The following is a 17,515-nucleotide window of genomic DNA, read 5'->3' on the forward strand; positions in this document are numbered from 1 at the left end:
AAAGAAATTAACAAGGTAACGATTTTGGATTGCAATTGCATTATATTTAAAATATTAATTTATTTATTTTAATTAGTTTAATCCATGTATTTTGTGGTTATCAATATCACGCACTTATTATTAATTATTCTAAATTTATTATAAATCGTTTAATATTTTATTAATATTTTTCTAAAATTATGGTGCTGTTTATTGCAAGTCCTGTGTTAGACTGACGAAGTTCTGAGTTGTTTTTCTAGAAGATTTATCGTTTCGTTTCCGTGCTTATGATGTTTTACGAAGATAACAATGGTGTTATGTTTGTTATTAAGATTGTAAAATAAAGCCACCTCCACAACATGCTAGAGGATGTTTAGGAAATACCAAAATTTTGTCGGTATTTTGTTTTTGAATGAATATTTTACTGGTTGTCCTATGTGAGAAATAAAATATATGTAGCGACATCATCATTTATTCAACCGCGAAGGAGTTTACTTTTCGAAACTGTTCTTATTTACATCTCAACTTTAAAATTACTTAGTTTTTGTGAAGGCAGATTGTAATTTAGGTAAAACAAAACTAGTTGTAAGTGGTCTTTAGTCTTGATGATAGTTGCTCTTCCTGGTAACACATTTGATGCAACTTGCCTTAAAGCAAAATGCCACTTAGAACTAGTATTTTTTACTAGATTATAAAGTACCTTCACAAAAAATCTAAGTATTCATAAAGGTAAGATGTTGATAAGTAAAGTTCCGAGAAGTAAACTTTAAAAAGTTAAAAGAAAATGAAGTTTGTGCCAAAAGTTGAAGTATAAGGACCAGAAATAGTATTGGTATTAATATTTGGAACAAATTAAATTTATATCAACAATTTAAAGAGAATAATGTTAGGGCTAGAACCATTAAAGTGGAAATTTAGCAAAATAGGAGTTGTATAAGCATTTGAAAAAAATTGCCAAATTTAGAAATGTTAAGAGTTACAGAAAAAGGAATGTTTGAAGTACCAATACTGGTAAAAAGTGAATATTTCAGTAACTATATCAAAAATGTAGATTGCCATCAAGTGTTCAATTTTCAAAAATTCCCAAAATTGAAAACAAATAATATTTGTGTTTAAAACAATTTCTTGCCTTTTCTTTTCCATTTTTGGCTTCTTTCTTACTAAATATTTTATTTTCCAAAGTTTTTGTCATCTTACTATCAATGTTCAATAAATGTAATAATTTACAAAAATGTATGCCTTTCATAGAACAAATAGTCATTCAATCAAAATGCTATTTGATTATATCAATAAAAATGTTTACAAAAAATCAAAATCTATAGAATACTAGCAAACCCGACGAACTCCGTTTCGCCACCAGATGGTTTCGTGAGAAAGATGAAGGAATTTTTTGTTTGTTTTATATTTGAAAAGAAAAAATTTGATTTTATTACACAACAGTAAAGTTTGTTAAGTAAATTAAAGTAAATCCGCAAATTATCCGTTTCATTGAAGTGCTCTTTGGTAAACCACATTTTTTTGTTTTTTGGTCTGACGTTAACACAAACAAAGCGGATGGTTTTTCAACTCGTGAATAGGCAACGTATAACTGCCCATGTGAAAAACAATGATTTTCTAAATAATTTATTTGTAATTTATCCTGCAAACACTAAGCGATTGGCCTTGCGACTTGTTATTGCGAACGCAAGGCGAACTGGATATTGCAATCGTTTGAAGTCAAACGGAAGACCAGTCGGAATCATTGGTATGTCACCAAATCGTCAGCAATTTTTGATTGAATGGTGAAATTCAGTGCGTGTACATTATTATACTTTGCTGCAAGAATTGTTCGTGGACTTTACCAAGCATAATTCTGATAATTTTCACTAATGTCATTACTCGAATTTTTAATTACGGTGCGTGAAGTTCCAGCAATTTGCGTTAAGGCACGATGCCATGCATCACTAATTTTCTTAGCTATAAACCTTGCGGAGCCCGAAACTTTTCAACGAATGCAAAATTGTGGAAATCGGTTCGTGCGTTCTGGAGTTAAATCGTCAGGAAGGAAAACCCGACTTATTTTTATGTATATGTAGATAATAAAATGTTCTAGAAAATTCGAGAACAATTTGGGAATGCTCGATTTGGGGATACTCGGTTCGAGTCTTAGCACTGGCATAGAATTATCATTTGATTTGTTTGTCGGATTGAAATTAATTAAAATTCGAATAGTTGATTTGAGACAGAATGGAATTAGATTTTAGAAAAAGAAGCAAGATTAGAAGAAAAAGTAGAATGAAGAAGTCAGTTGTGAAGGAAATTGGATAGTATAGAGGATATATCAAGATAGTATAATGTAATGATAAAAATAGTATAATGTAAAAAAAATATTGTGGATGGCTAAAAGCTTCAATGCGAGGCCAATAAAAATAAATTAAAAAAAAACTTTATAAAAAAGGCTAAAGGAATTGATTTGAAAAATTTGTATATTTGAGAATATATACAAACATAATGGTATTTAAAAGTTCAAAAAATGAAAGAAGTCAAATAGATTTTTTTTTAAACTTATTTTAATTTTTTGTTCATTTTTATTTTTAGCATTGTTCTGTTTTGATGTCATACACCACTAGTCCTTTAATATTTTCCTGACTCTTCAAAATCAGCTGCTTTAACTGTTTCTCGTGATAAGAAATCCTATGCCGTCGCCGTATTGACCTTATTGTTACTAAATATTTTTAAATTGTTATAAACAATGACTAAGTCCCATTGTCTGGTCAGATTGATCAATAACATATTTTGTCTGGGATCGGAATACCAAGATCGACATAGGCGGCGACGATTATTAAAATAGATCGAAGCTATATGGGATAGATTTTTGTTATTCTATTTTTAAATTTTACGGTTTCTTGATCATTTTGAATTGTTCTATAAAAGTTTGTAGATATAAATATACATATATAAAAAAGTAAAAGGTGAAGAATCTAAATCATCTTTATTATTTCATACGTTTCGACATAAAATACTGTCATCACCAGTGGATCCTCAATTTTGAATGATACAAAGGAAAAAAAGTAAAAACCTGAACCAAACATAAACTTGGAAATATAAATAAATAAAATAATTAAATCTTTTTATCAAACAAAAAAGCACAATTTAGAATTGATGGTGGATTAATAAACAAGTTGATAGGTGAATTGGTAGACAGGTAAATTATTGAACAAGTAAATTGGTGGACAGCTAAATTGGTCAACAACTAAATTGGTAGACAGCTAAATTGGTAGACTGATAAACAAGTTGACAAGTATATTGGTGGACAGATAAACTCGTGGCCAGGTAAATAGGTAAACAGATAGATAGGTAGATAGATAGGTACGTACAACAGGTATACAGGTAAATTGGTAGATAGGTAAACTGGTGTACATGTAAATTAAACGATATGTAAAACCGTAGACAAGACAACTGGTAGATAGGCAAATATGCAGACAGACAAATATGTAGATAAACAAGTTGGCAGGTTAATTGGTAGAGATGTAGAACGTAGGTGATTAAATTGGTGAACTGGTAAATTGGTTCACAGGTAAATCGGTGGACTGGTAAATTGGTAGACAGGTAAATTGGTGGACAGATAAATTGTTGGACAGATAAACTGGTAAACAGGTGAATTGGCGGACTGGTAAATTGGTTGACAGATAAATTGGTAGACAGGTAAATTGGTTGACAGGTAAACTGGTAGACAGATAGAGAGGTAGACAGATTGTCATATAGACAGGTAGACTGGAATACAAGAAAACTGGTAGACTAGATGTAACAAATATGCATTTTTGTTTAAATTGAAAGTTGAACACGGCAAAGCGTTAATGGGTACAATTAGTAAATAAATATTCAGAAAATTAGATGTATATTAACATGTAGTATTAGGATCTTTTTCTAAAAGTTGCAAACAAATATTTATTAGGCTAAATTTAAATTATTCATGGTTCAAGTATAAATTTACAGTTCTATTTATCATTTTTGTAAATAATAGCTATCAAATTGAATTAAATTTTCTTGTGCCACCAATGCGTTCAATGTAGTGTTCTATATGAAGAGGTCAAATGACCCGTCGGTTTTATCAGGAATTATTGTGCGGGCGCTAACTAATAAAAATATTATTAACATTAACGAGATATCATTGTTTATTGTTTGATTAGAACAGAATTTGTTTACTCATATGACGTGTTGCTAGTAAACAAATTTATTTAATTGTTAAACTTCATAATGATATCCTTGAAATTAAATGATGGAAAATCAAAGCTGAATTATTGAACGCATTTTGTTTGTTGACCCAGATTTATAATTGTAAAGGATTTTGTAGAAATTGCTAGAACTTCCCGTACCGAAAACTAGAATATTAAAAAAAACTTTGAAAAATGTTGAAAAAATTAAATTTTTGAGAAATTTTGAAATTTTTGAAAAAAAGACTTTTTTGAAAAATTAGATTTTTTATATTTTGATTTTTCCGCACACACACACCATTTATATCCATTTTTTCTAAGGTATGCCAAAATCTGAAACGTAAAGATATATAAACATTTTTGTTTTTTTTGCGATTACTATACTATAACTTATCTTACGGGAAGGTAACAAATGATCTTAATTTTAGAAAACTTGGAGCAAATGTTATTCAACGTTACGGCTCCAAAGTTATTAAACCAAAGTAGTAAATCAATGATTCCCAAAGTGGTTCACATGAATTCCCAAAAAATTAGTTTCTGGTACGGAAAGTTCCAGCAATTTGTCTCAATCACGATGCTAGGCATCACTAGTTTCTTTAAATATTTAATAACAAACTGCAGTACAGTTAGACATTTATGAAAAAAATGATATCGAATAAGTGGATGTTTATGGCTAAGCTGAAAGGGTCCTATTGATTTGAGAATCTATGGTTTAAAGGAACAAACAAAAATTACCAGCCACAATAATCGAAAAATGGTTAAAGTTTGACTAAAGTTCTAGTTTTTACTTGAAGCCTCATATTTTTCAAGCTGCATGTTTTGATGTTTTCTGGATCTTCTGTTTTCTAGACAGCTATTTTCTTGCTAATCTGGCAACGCTGCCAGACCTGTAATTGCGATACTCGTCTTCGGTGCATTTGTCCGATGCAATCCACCACCATTCCACGTTATCAGTGGATTCGAGCGAGATTTTTTCGACTCTTAATCTCGGCTTGTGTAACTTTGGAGTAAATAGACTGATTGTGAGTCACTGTTATCAGTCAATTCGCTTCGGTCAATAAATGATAGATAAGGAGGAGGATGCGCCTGAAACTAGTGCGATGAGAAAATATATCCATCTTACGGAAAATGGACAACTATCGGAATTGTAAAGCCGCATCCACACTGGGGAATCGCTATTATTTTGAAAGGCTATAAAATTGGTGGTGCATGGCATAGTGCCTAGAGGCAAATTACCATAAGTGCCACTATTCGTAGGTCTATATAATATTGTGACTTTGATCGTTCTTCCAAAACAAATCAACGTGATCCCCATCGATCCTCCTCATCCTTCATCAAATGGTTTTTGAAGTTAACACATACATATTTTTTGTAATGTTGATGTCAAATGGTTCGGAATGACTTAAAACAATAAGAAAATATAAAATTAGCAAATCGGGAATTTTGGTGAAGACATCTACTTCTTCGGGGAGTTAATAATAGTTTTACCAAGCAAAACTTATATGTTGCAAAAAAATTTAAATAACACAACTCTTGACTGGTTTTTCCTTTGTGAAGTAAATTCAATTTTTTATTCAACTAGTAATGAGATGTAGAAAAACTCGTAATTTTTAATAATATTAATAAACTAGCAAACGCGACGAACTCCGTTTCGCCACCAGATGGTTTGAAGTGAGAAAGATAAAGAAATTTTTTGTTATGTTTTATATTTGAAAAGGAAAAATTTGATTTTATTACACAACAGTGTAAGTGTATTTTAGTTGAACTTCTCTAGGAAAATGAAAGTGAATCCGCAAGTTATCCGTTTCATTGAAGTGCTCTTTGGTAAACCACATTTTTTGTTTTTTGGTCTGACATTAACACAAACAAAGCGGATGGTTTCCCAACTCGTGAACAGGAAACGTATAACTGCCCATGTGAAAAACAATGATTTTCTAAATAATCTATTTGAAATTTATCCTGCAAACACTAAGCGATTGGTCCTGCGACTTGTTAATTGTCATTGCGAACGCAAGGCGAACTGGAAATTGCAATCGTTTGAAGTCAAACGGAAGACCAGTCAGAATCATTGTTATGTCACCAAATCGCCAGCAATTTTTGATTAAATGGTGAAATTCAGTGCGTGTACATCATTATTCTTTGCGGCAAGAATTGCTCGTTGACTTAACCAAGCATAATTCTGATAATTCTCACTAATGCCATTACTCAAATTTTTAATTACGGTGCGTGAAGTCCCAGCAATTTGAATTAAGGCACGATGCCATGTATCACTAACTAAACCTACCAATAAACCTTGCGAAGCCAGAGACCTTTCCAACAAATGCAAAATTGTCGAAATCGGTTTGTGCGTTCTGGAGTTAATATTGTCAGAAAGGAAAACCCGACTTATTTTTATTAGTAGTCTGCCCGAAGGCAGGTCCATGATATGAGAGCACCACAGAGTCAATAAATATCTTCCCCTCCCTTGTTCATTATTCCCATTACCATTTCATTATCTCATTCATCACTTTATATTCGTTTTTATGAATTTTTCTTTCCAAACTTCTGCTGCCATGCTTTCTGGTCCTATGCTTCGGCTCTCAGTTCTCTGTATTTTTTCTTCTAGCGTAAGTCGTCAATCATCTGCATTCTTCTTCTTTCCAATCCTTTCAGTCTTTCTATTTTGCCTTCGACGACGTCATGCAGGAGGCAACTGGTCTGATCAGTTTTCTTTTCTTTTCAGGATCGTGCTGAGTAGAGTTCTTTTTTCGCTCAAGACTTCTCTTCTCAAGACTTCTTTATTTGTTATTTTGTCAGTCCACATTATCTTCTCCAATTGCCTCTAGCACCACATTTCAAAACTCTCGAGATAGTTCTTGTCGGATTTTCTCATAGTCCATATCTCCGATCCGTACAGAGCTATGTTACAGACGCAGCACTTTTTAGTCTTTCCGTAAATCAAGACTCAGTTTGCTCGTCAGTAGCATTCTCTTCTTTGTGAATCTCTGGACAGAATGCTTCCTAAATATTTGAAATGATCAACGTCTTCCAATTGCCGATTTCCTACTGCTATCTTCAGATGATCATCTCGTTTTGATACTCACATCAGTTTCGATTTGTCGATGTTGATCTCCATTTCGTATCTTCTGGAACTTTAACGATTCTGCTTATTAGCTCGGTTTCGGTTTTCGATATCACCACGAGATCATTGGCGTATTTTATTATGGTGATTTTTTCTCCTTTGATCGAAAAATGTCCAGTGTCTTTAAGGGGCACAACTAGTGTAACCGCCTAAAAAAAGGTGATTTTTGGGAATTTATATTAAAAAACTACTTTATCAATCATTTCAAAATTTTAGGAAAATATTTTTACATATTTTAAAAAATACATAGTAAAATTTTTGAAGAAAAAAATTAAATATTTTTAAGTTATCGTCGATCTCCAACGGCGCGACAAAAAAAGGCGCTTAACTGCTGCAGTGATTCCGGCCTTCTACGTGGATGAAATAAAAAAAAAAAATTCAGATAATTCAGATTCAAAGATAATATTGTCTGTAAAATGAACTAAGATAAAAAAATAATCAAAAATTGACGAAATGGCGGCGTTTAAAAAAAAAGTCGAATTTTACCCAAAATTTTGGTCATTTTTGGACTGCCGAAGTTCGATTTTTGATCCGATCAAAAAATCGATAGTTCATTTTACGCCTAACTATATATAGAACATGTAAAAAAATGATAGTGATTGGATCATTTGTTTTTGAGTAATCACTGCAGCAAATTATAAAATGCTGTTTCGAGTAAAACACGTTTAAAGATAAAATGATCGTTATACTATATACTATATATACGAGGTCTGTTCAAAAGTACCCGGAATTTTCGTTTTTTCAAAAAAATATTTATTTATTCGTCTACATTAATGTGGTCCCCTTCAAAGTAGTCCCCCCCAGATATAATACACTTATGCCAGCGTTTTTTCCAATTTTCGAAGCACCCTTGATATTCACTTTTTGATATGTCCTTGAGCACTCTCAGCGATTTTCTTCAATCGAGGAAAACCGCCGTCCTTTCATGGGTCTCTTCAACTTTGGGAATAGGAAAAAGTCACACGGAGCCATATCTGGTGAATTTTTGCACTTTGCAACACTTTATTTCATTTTTTACGCAAAATTTAATACAAATTCTTTGACTTTTCAATTCTTCCATTGTAAAAATCGCCGAGCTCAGAAAAACACGTCGAACCTTAGCGACTACCACAGACAAAGTAAACAGTGAATATAGCTGAAAATTTCATCATACTTTAGGGGCATGTATACCAACACAATAAAAAAAATTTTTTGACAATCAGACACTCCAGACCCGCGAAATTTAATTATTAGTAATTCCGGGTACTTTTTGAACACACCTCGTATACTCTTTAAATGGCTGTGACTCAAAAACTATTTGAGATATCGATTTGAAATTTCAATATGTTATTTTTAAAGGTGTAATCTGCTGAAATATGAAAAAAACAAAAATCGATTTTTTTGAAATTTCACACTAAGTGCCCCTTAAGTGCATCGTTGACGATCGGTGATATGCAGCATCCTTGCCGCACTCTTCTCCCCATTTCAACGCTGTTTGCGTCTCATTTGATTCACAATTTTCAATATCATCAAAAAATAAAAGTTTAAATAAAGTTTTAATGCTATCAGCTATTATTTTCTGATGCATTGAATTGAAAGTAGAATAATTAAAATTTATTAAGATAATCAATATTTTTTAATTGTGATCTTTTACTAAACAATATTTTTTTATTCGTGATGGTTTTGTGATCTGTTTCAATTTGTGCAAATTGTCGATGGGCCAATTTCTATGTTTATCTTGTATTATATGCCTATGTCACATGATTTTTATTTCAGATGTTAGATTTAGAAAACGATGTGTTTAAGCCTTCTTTACTTTGTATTGTGGCATGTGAATTTTTCGAACGGTTCGCGTTTTCTGGATTACGAAGTAAGTAAGATTGAAATTACAAAATTCAATAACTTTTAGAGGTAAAATTCTGGTGACCAAAACACTCAAAATTGTGATATCTAATATTGATCATAATCTTAGATTTTATGATAATGTAATTTTTAATATCCAGCAATACTTTCGTTGTATTTGCGAAACGTTCTATTGATGCCAGAACAGTTGGCCACTATAACTTACCATCTCTTCATGTTGGTCAGCTATGCTTTTCCTATAATCGGAGCTCTTATAGCTGATGGCCTTCTAGGACGATATCGAACCATCTTCTATTTTATTTTAATTTATTTAGCCGGAACAATTCTGATGTGTTTTGCAGCTACTCCGCCTATAGGACTACAGCCAATGTGAGTAAAAGCATTAATTTTCACAAAAAAACATGTCTAGCCCTATTTTTTTAGTTTTCCACATCATTCGGACTGCTTCTCATAGCAGTTGGAACAGGTGGTATGAAACCATGTGTGGCTGCTTTTGGTGGTGATCAATATCAATTGCCGAAAGAAGAAGATTTGGTGGCAGTATTCTTTGCATTATTTTACTTTACCATAAATCTAGGAGGATTGGCGGGCATGATCGTGATCCCCATTTTCAAAAGAAAATTTTCTTGCTTTAATCAGGATACGTGTTATACATTAGGATTTGGAACCACTGCGTCTTTGATGATGATGTCATTTGGTTTGTAATAGTAACTATTTTTATTTATTACGATTTTAATTGAAAAATATTTAAATATAAATTTATCTTTCAGGAGTTTTTGTAATGGGGAAATTTTGGTATAGACGAAAGACGCCTAGGACAAAAGAGATCTTACACTTTTTCAAGTTGATTATAGTAAAACATATTCGTACACAGTTATAAATTTAGGAATTTTATTCTTTATTAATCATCTTTTTCAGTTTGCTTTGAGGAACAGAAATATTCAAGAAGAAAATCCTACAACTATTCGAAGACATTTTTTAGACAGAGGTCGTAGTGAGTTCAATCAAAGTTTAATAGATGACGGTAAAGTGTTACTGAAAGTGTTATATCTTTATCTGCCACTCCCAATATTTTGGGCACTTTTTGACCAACAAGGAAGCAGATGGACATTTCAGGCAAAGTATTTTTATTATTATCCGGTTATAGAAGTCCTACATTTGATTATTTGAACGTTTCGGTCAAAACTATAAAATTTGTTTTATTTATTGAGAAAATATGTTGAAAAGTCTAAACTTAAAGTAGTTTTAGTGTTATCATATCGAAACTTATTTATTTTCAATGGAAATGTACTGTTATATCGATAAGATCTAATTTATTATCAGATATAAAGTTCACTGTTAGTAAATTTAAAATGAAAAATATTACCTGAATGGAAAGTTTATCTGTTTATTTCTATTGAAGTGTATATTATTAAATATTTTAGTGCAGTAAATGGAGAGGAAAATAGGATGTAGCCACTGAATTTTTTACTGTGCTTCAACTGCATAAATTTTGGAATTAGGCTAATCTTACCCTAAGAAAAAAGTCATGTGCCTCTTTGCATTATCTCATTCATTTTACGTAAAAAACTTGAAAGATCAAATTCCCGACTTATGAAGTTATTAATGAGCAAAATCGAAATTATTTCGAAAGTTTGATTGAACATTTTGGTTCAAAAAATTTTTGTTTAAAATGTATTTGTTATAGTGTTGTGTTACAGATAATAGAGAAAAAAGTACGAAAGAAAAAAATCAAAATTGACAAAATGACGGCATTTTTTAAAAAAAACTGATAACTAATTTTTTTTTTTTGATGCCAAAATTAGATTTTTGATCCGATAATCGAAGTTATTTTTACGAAAATGTATATAGAACTGTGAAAAAAATTGAAGGGATCACCTTTGTTTTTGAGTAATGTGCAGCAAATTCGGAAATGGTGTTTCGAAAAAACCTTTTTAAGATAAAATATTGTTATACTATTATATATATCAAATTGGAGCACAAATTAAAAAATTCGACCCAAAACGCTTGTATTTTTAAAGATACCAGCGAATAAAAAACACAAAGCTGTTTTGCGCCAAATATTTTAACTCGTTTTGAATTGGTATTAATATAAGCAATCTAAAATTGTTTTTTGACAATTATATTTATCAATCACAGTTAACGATTTAAGGCATAACGCCTAATTTTCTTTATATTATTAGGCTTCACGAATGAATGGAAACATTTTTGGCGTCCAGATACAACCAGATCAAACCCAAGTAGCCAATCCTTTTCTTGCTTTATTACTGATACCAATTTTGGAACAAATATATCATTTATTCATAAAGAGTGGATTTAATCCAAATCCTTTGAAGAGAATGCTGATTGGTGGTATTGTTGCTGGATTGGCTTTTGTTGCTTCGGGTCTTTTAGAGATGCGGTTGCAGGTAATAGTAATGATAATTACAGTTAAACTGGTCCGATTTTTATCAAAAACTTATCAGCACGATTTCTAACCAATGTCATTCGAACGGTTTTTGAAATTTAAAAATTGATCCAGAATTTTTGGCTATAATGTGGTCGCAAAATTTTACTTTTTTCTGCTAATTACAAAGAAACGGCTAGAACGAGCGCATGCAAAACTGGTAAACGAGTTTCTATCGAGTTACATTGAAATCGGTGCAGCCGTTTTTGAGGAAACGTCGACGAATAGTAAAAAATTGGTACATATACTTTTTCTAAATTTGGTCTCAACGATTCAGGATGGTTTGAAACATTGAGAAAACATAATATTAGGAAGACTTTTTCGTGTTGGATATTTGTTAAGGCCACAAAAAATCGTCTTAAACGGGTTTTTCTGTATAATAATTGCATTCAATAATGTGTCCGTGGAATAGTTAGTTATAATGTTAGTTCATAAATTTTCAAACAGATGGAACACATGTTTATCGTTTTTAAATACAAATATTCCATATTTGTAATGAATGAAAATTTAACTATGTGTAAGTGGAATTTCGCCTTAAGGCAAGTTGCATGAACATTCCAACTTATGTAAATAATTGACTTAATCAATAAGATGTAACTATATTAATTCATGAGTATCCCAAGTTTTATTTGGCATACCTTAGAAAAATGGATGTATGTGTGTGTGTGCGTGTGTATATGTGCGGATACAAATTTTCATTGACGATTTTGGGAACACGGATCAACCGATTTCACTAATTCAACAAACATTCGATTCGTATTGATAAGAAGACATGCTGATTAGTTTTTGGCAAAGGCAGGTCTGGCCGTTTCGAAGATATGGGGCAAAAAGTGCCAAAAATGGTAAATGATTTTTTGAGAGAACAGAGAAAAATGTCAATTTTTTTAAAAATTTTAAAAATCTCAAAAATCGATTTTTTTCGGTACGGGAAGTTCCAACAATTTTCCTCAAGGCACGATGCCATGCACCACCAGTTTATTTATTTACAGTATAGTATAGCATTTAATAATGTGTCTGTGCAATAGTTTGAATTTTTGAATAATTTAGTTCGAAATTTTTCAACAGATGGTAACATATTTGCCGTTATTAAATATCTTATTTTATTAAAACGGCTTAAAAGAATATTTGCATATTATATATTTATATTTTTTCCCCCTAATTTTTTGTTGATAGTCCACGTATCCACAAGTACCTCTACCAGGAGAAGCACGTCTGTATGTCGTGAACACCTTGCCATGCCCATGTGAAATTATAGGATTAGAAGACACTATACGATTAGATGCCGGTAAGACCAATTAAATTATAATGGATAATGCTAACCATATATTTTTTATGTTTTATTATAATTTATAGGTGCTCGTAGAGAATTTAACAATTTACCAGCTAATCCTTGGGAAGTATACGAGGTTTTGGCTTTGCACCAATGCTATGTGATGAAATAGAGCTAGATCAACCGGGCACTCATTTGAAAGTCAACTTAACCGAACGGCAGGTAAAAATAAATAGGTGTAAGTGCCATATTTTCTTAAGGAAAGTTGCATGGATGTATCGAAAATATGGAAATAATCTAATAATCAACTGTTTATCATTCAAAACATTAATGAGGGACCGATTCTGCCCCATAACAGACCAATGATATGGCAAAGCTATGTTAGGAAGAACTTTCCGTACAAATTCGTTATGAATATTGACAAAAGCCATGTGGTTGTTGTGCAGTCAGGCGATTTCCTCAGGTTGTCAGATAGAAAACCTGACCTAAAACCTGTACAAACGTCAAAAAAACGATCTTAGATAACAGGGTCTTTCTGACTCAGCTTCATAACATACGAGTGACGTTGCAGTTTATGTGTAAAACGTCTGAATGCACAGCAAATACATGACATTTTGACAGTATCTAGTATGATTCAGTAACATAATGTATGGAAGTTGGAGCGTAACATGGCCTTGCCATAACATTTGCCTGTTGTGCGGTAGAATCGTTCCCTGAATTTTCATAACTATACCACTTTTTGTATGCGTATAATATATTTTAGAATGTTTGTTCAATAAACTAACACTGTGCAAAGTTGCAATAAAATCGTCTAATTTTTTTTTTCAACAAACTATTACGATCAGGATTTTTGGTGAAAAAGATGAAGTAGAATATCACTGTAATTGATGACATCGGTTCAGCTCTTTTTTTTTAGAAAACCAAACTCAACCAAAAATATAAAATTTTGGCCCACAAGCGCCTACATATACTTTTTCCATTTTTCTTCTTAAAGTATTCAGGAGCATTTGAAACGTCGAAAAACGAAACAAGTCGGATTTTTTGGCGGAAATATAAAGTTGTTCTGCGGGAAGTTAATTAGTAAGAATATCTAAGGAATATCAATAGGAATCATTCAAATTGGTAGATCCGTTCTCGAAATCGTCGACACATTGTATTGTTTGCAATTAAAAATTGTAAATTTTTACGATTGTATTCGCACATACATACACGCACACACACATGCATCAATTTTTTTTGTAAGGTATGCCAAAATGTTCAGAAACATCGGAAACGTAAAGATATATAAAAAAAATTATTTTCATTTGCCTAAAACGTTGACGAAAATTTTTGCACTTTTCTATTAACTGTAAACAAACGACTCGACTGCGCAAAACGAACCTACGTGCCTTTTAAAATTTTGAAATCAGTGCAGTTTTGACGAAAGGTCAAATATTAGTTAACATACACATATTTTTTTCACATTTTTTCTGAAACGCTTTAGAATAACTTGAATCGTCGGATTTTCCCTCGGATAGTTAAAAAGTGATAAAAAAATTAATCATTTTACATTTTAGGTGCGCACGTTATTAGTTGGCGTAACCGAAGATAATGGACTTGCTCTAAAACTAACACAGCCTTTGGAAATCGATAAAGCCTTATCAGGAAAATCTAAATTGAGGTAAAAAATAAACATATTACATATTATTTGAAAAAGTAATTATGTTTGTGCTTTTAGGATTGAAGTTTTAGTTACTTCTTCAAAACTTGTGAATATTACCTTAGACATTGTAGATACAAATGGGGGAAAAATTAGTTTTTCTTCAAGTCATATATCGCCAGGATTAAAGGTGTCTGGGTACACAGAATTGCGTTCTGGTTTGTAAGTAGATACTTTGGTATACCATTTATTTACTTGTGTTAAAATAAAATTTCTGGATCTTTTTCCTTTTATAAAATGCAAAGGCAATAATTTAACCCATCAACTTTTTTCTAGCTACCATTACCGATTGACCACTAACCATCTATCATCAGGAGTAATGGTACAATATGCTTCACAGGAATTCGACATGCGACTGGAAATGGGTGCTGTGTATTCTTTAATATTGAGAGAAACAGATAAGGGAGAAATAGATTTCAATATGCTGCAGGCAGCCACACCTGCCAGTAATGTCCATATACTGTGGATACTTCCACAGTATTTTCTCCTTAGTTTGGCTGAAGTTTTGTTTGCGATTTCGGGGTTGGAATTTAGCTTCACTCAGGTTAAAGACTAATTAAATAACCTATTTGTTTTTTATACCATACAATATTTTGATTTTTGGTAATAAAATTTTAGGCTCCCAAATCAATGAAAACTATAACTCTAGGTGCTTGGTATCTCTGTGTAGCTGCCGGTAATTTGTTAACGATTTGTATAACCAAAATGAATATGTTCTCGAGTCAGGTGAGTTTATTTTTATTTATATATACTAGGGCGCGTCGATATGATTTTCGGATACTAGGGATCAAAATAAGATACTTTGCTAAGGAAACTATACTTCTAAAATGAATTCTGATCTCCCGTGCATTGATCCAAAGATAGAGGTTGAATTTTGAAAAATTCTGTTTTAACCCATTTAGAGAGCCCCAATTGCGCCCAAATGTATAACCGACCTCAATAACATGGAAAGGCCGATCCAATCGTGTTCATGGTGTACCCCCTGGGCCACCCTTAGAGGTGCCCCATACAAAAATTGCAAAAAATCATCGTTTTTGGTATTTTACTCATGTCAGCAAAAAATGTTTTTTTCAAAACCATTTTTTTTCAGATAATAATTTATACGACATCAGAGGAGCCGTGCGAAATTTTCTAGATTGGAAACTAAAAAAGACTTCAAGCAATAATTTATAAGTTTTATTTACATATGTTAGGTTTAAATAAATTTTATAATAAAAATAAATCGCTGATTTTTGTCATGTTGAAGTACCACAAATGATGCAATTTTTATATGATAGACCCCTAAGGGGAAGTCCCAGGGGGTGAACCATGGGGATGGGTTGATCGACCTTCCAAAGTTAGTGGGGGTCGGTCATACATTTGGACACTTAAGGCGCCTTAAATGAGCCAGAACATGATTTTTCAAAATTTGACCCAATCTTTGGGTCAATGCACGGGACATTAGAATTTATTTTAGAGATATGATTGCTATAGCAAAGTATCTTATTTTGATATCTAGTATCCAAAAATCATATGTGCCTGTGCGACTTTTTTTGCCCATACAAATCGACCCACTCTAATATATACCCATACCTCACATTGCATTGTAGTTACAAAAAACGCAACCTAAATTAAAACCCAAACTGCATAGTGAATTAATATTATCTTTAGCAAAGGATGTATAGATGGTAGATAAAAAAATATAGGACAAAATAAACATTTAGAAAAAATATTAACTTATCTCATATACACATGCAATACAAAAAGGACAATCCAAAAATCCTTAAAAAATCGATCACGTGAATAATAGACGCCTCCTTAATAGTACAGATTTTTATCTTCAGGTTATTTGGAGGGCTGAAATCATGGGTATGGTCACCTGCCAATTTTTTGAGACCACCCACTTCATCACCTTCTTAATTAACACTTTTTGACTGTTTTGATTTTTTTCCCTAAATTCTCAAAATATTAATTAATAACTTGTAAAATAATGGATAGTAAAATATTTTTTTCCTTTTTTTCATGGTCTTACAAAAATCTCATAAAATTCATGCCTTAATAAAAGACCAAAATTCCCCCTTAATAAAAGTAAATCAATTAAAATAAGCTATATAATTGTAATTATATGGCATGACTCATTGCGATTTTTCTTAAAAGTAATTTAATTATAATTTTAAAGGCGCACGAATTTTTCTTATTTGCTGGTCTTCAATTCCTGGACATGTTGCTGTTTTGGTTTATGTCCAGAAATTACGTTGTCTTAGGTGTCCAAGCTGATGGGTCATCATGCGCGATGATGTCTACCAGGTTTATGCCGATACAGGACTGATTTTTTTTGTTGTAAATGATAAAATCGAATTCTTTATAAAAATATTAATTGTACTAAGTTTTTCAAATCGCTTGCAATTGTTCAAACATCAAGAACGCTTGTTGTAAAAGTAATTAATTTTATTTATACTCATCGATAAGTGTTCGGTTTAGCCTGACGTGGTGTTTAAAATGAAGAGTTATAATATTTACTCAGTTTTGTTAGCAAAATGTATTGGAAAATAAATCTTTGCGTAATATAATAATAAATCTATTTCAAATATTGATATAATGAAATTGATTTAATTGAACTACTGAAATTAGATATCCAATATCTTTATCTCCAATATCTTTATTTGTTAAAAGTAAATCTTTATTTGTTAAAAATGAGCTAATTCTGTGCAAAAATTTAAAAAATGCACTTTTATGAATGAATTCTAATTAGTCGGATATTAAATTCGAATTATTTTTTTTTTCATTTTTTTTTAAATTTTTGTTTTTTATTTGGCAGAACATTTATGTAAAAGGTAACATACACATAAATATTAAATATTCGTGAGCTGAGTTAAACTCACAACTTTTTTTTCTCATTGCCATTTCACTTCGCAGTGCCTCAAATGGGCTTATTTTCAGTTTGAAATAGATTTTTGATCTATATTTTCAAGTGAAAATGGACATA

The 17,515-nt window shown here is 31.7% G+C and overlaps 1 protein-coding gene across 1 annotated transcript; it reads left to right on the plus strand.

The window, feature by feature from the left end:
* The first annotated feature begins 945 nt into the window (after window positions 1-945).
* Window positions 946-16,858, plus strand: LOC113378695 (peptide transporter family 1-like). Its single transcript, XM_026619254.1, is given in 14 exon segments — window positions 946-990; window positions 9,049-9,142; window positions 9,276-9,508; window positions 9,559-9,832; window positions 9,906-9,988; window positions 10,054-10,251; window positions 11,319-11,543; window positions 12,755-12,866; window positions 12,935-12,987; window positions 14,408-14,511; window positions 14,569-14,712; window positions 14,827-15,094; window positions 15,169-15,276; window positions 16,709-16,858. Coding segments are annotated over 14 exon segments (2,091 nt in total).
* Window positions 16,859-17,515: the final 657 nt, after the last annotated feature.

The sequence above is a fragment of the Ctenocephalides felis genome, unplaced genomic scaffold (genome assembly GCF_003426905.1).
Source record: "Ctenocephalides felis isolate EL2017-DRISC unplaced genomic scaffold, ASM342690v1 CF-g0.4_SCAFFOLD_01886, whole genome shotgun sequence".
In the NCBI taxonomy this organism is placed as follows: domain Eukaryota; kingdom Metazoa; phylum Arthropoda; class Insecta; order Siphonaptera; family Pulicidae; genus Ctenocephalides; species Ctenocephalides felis.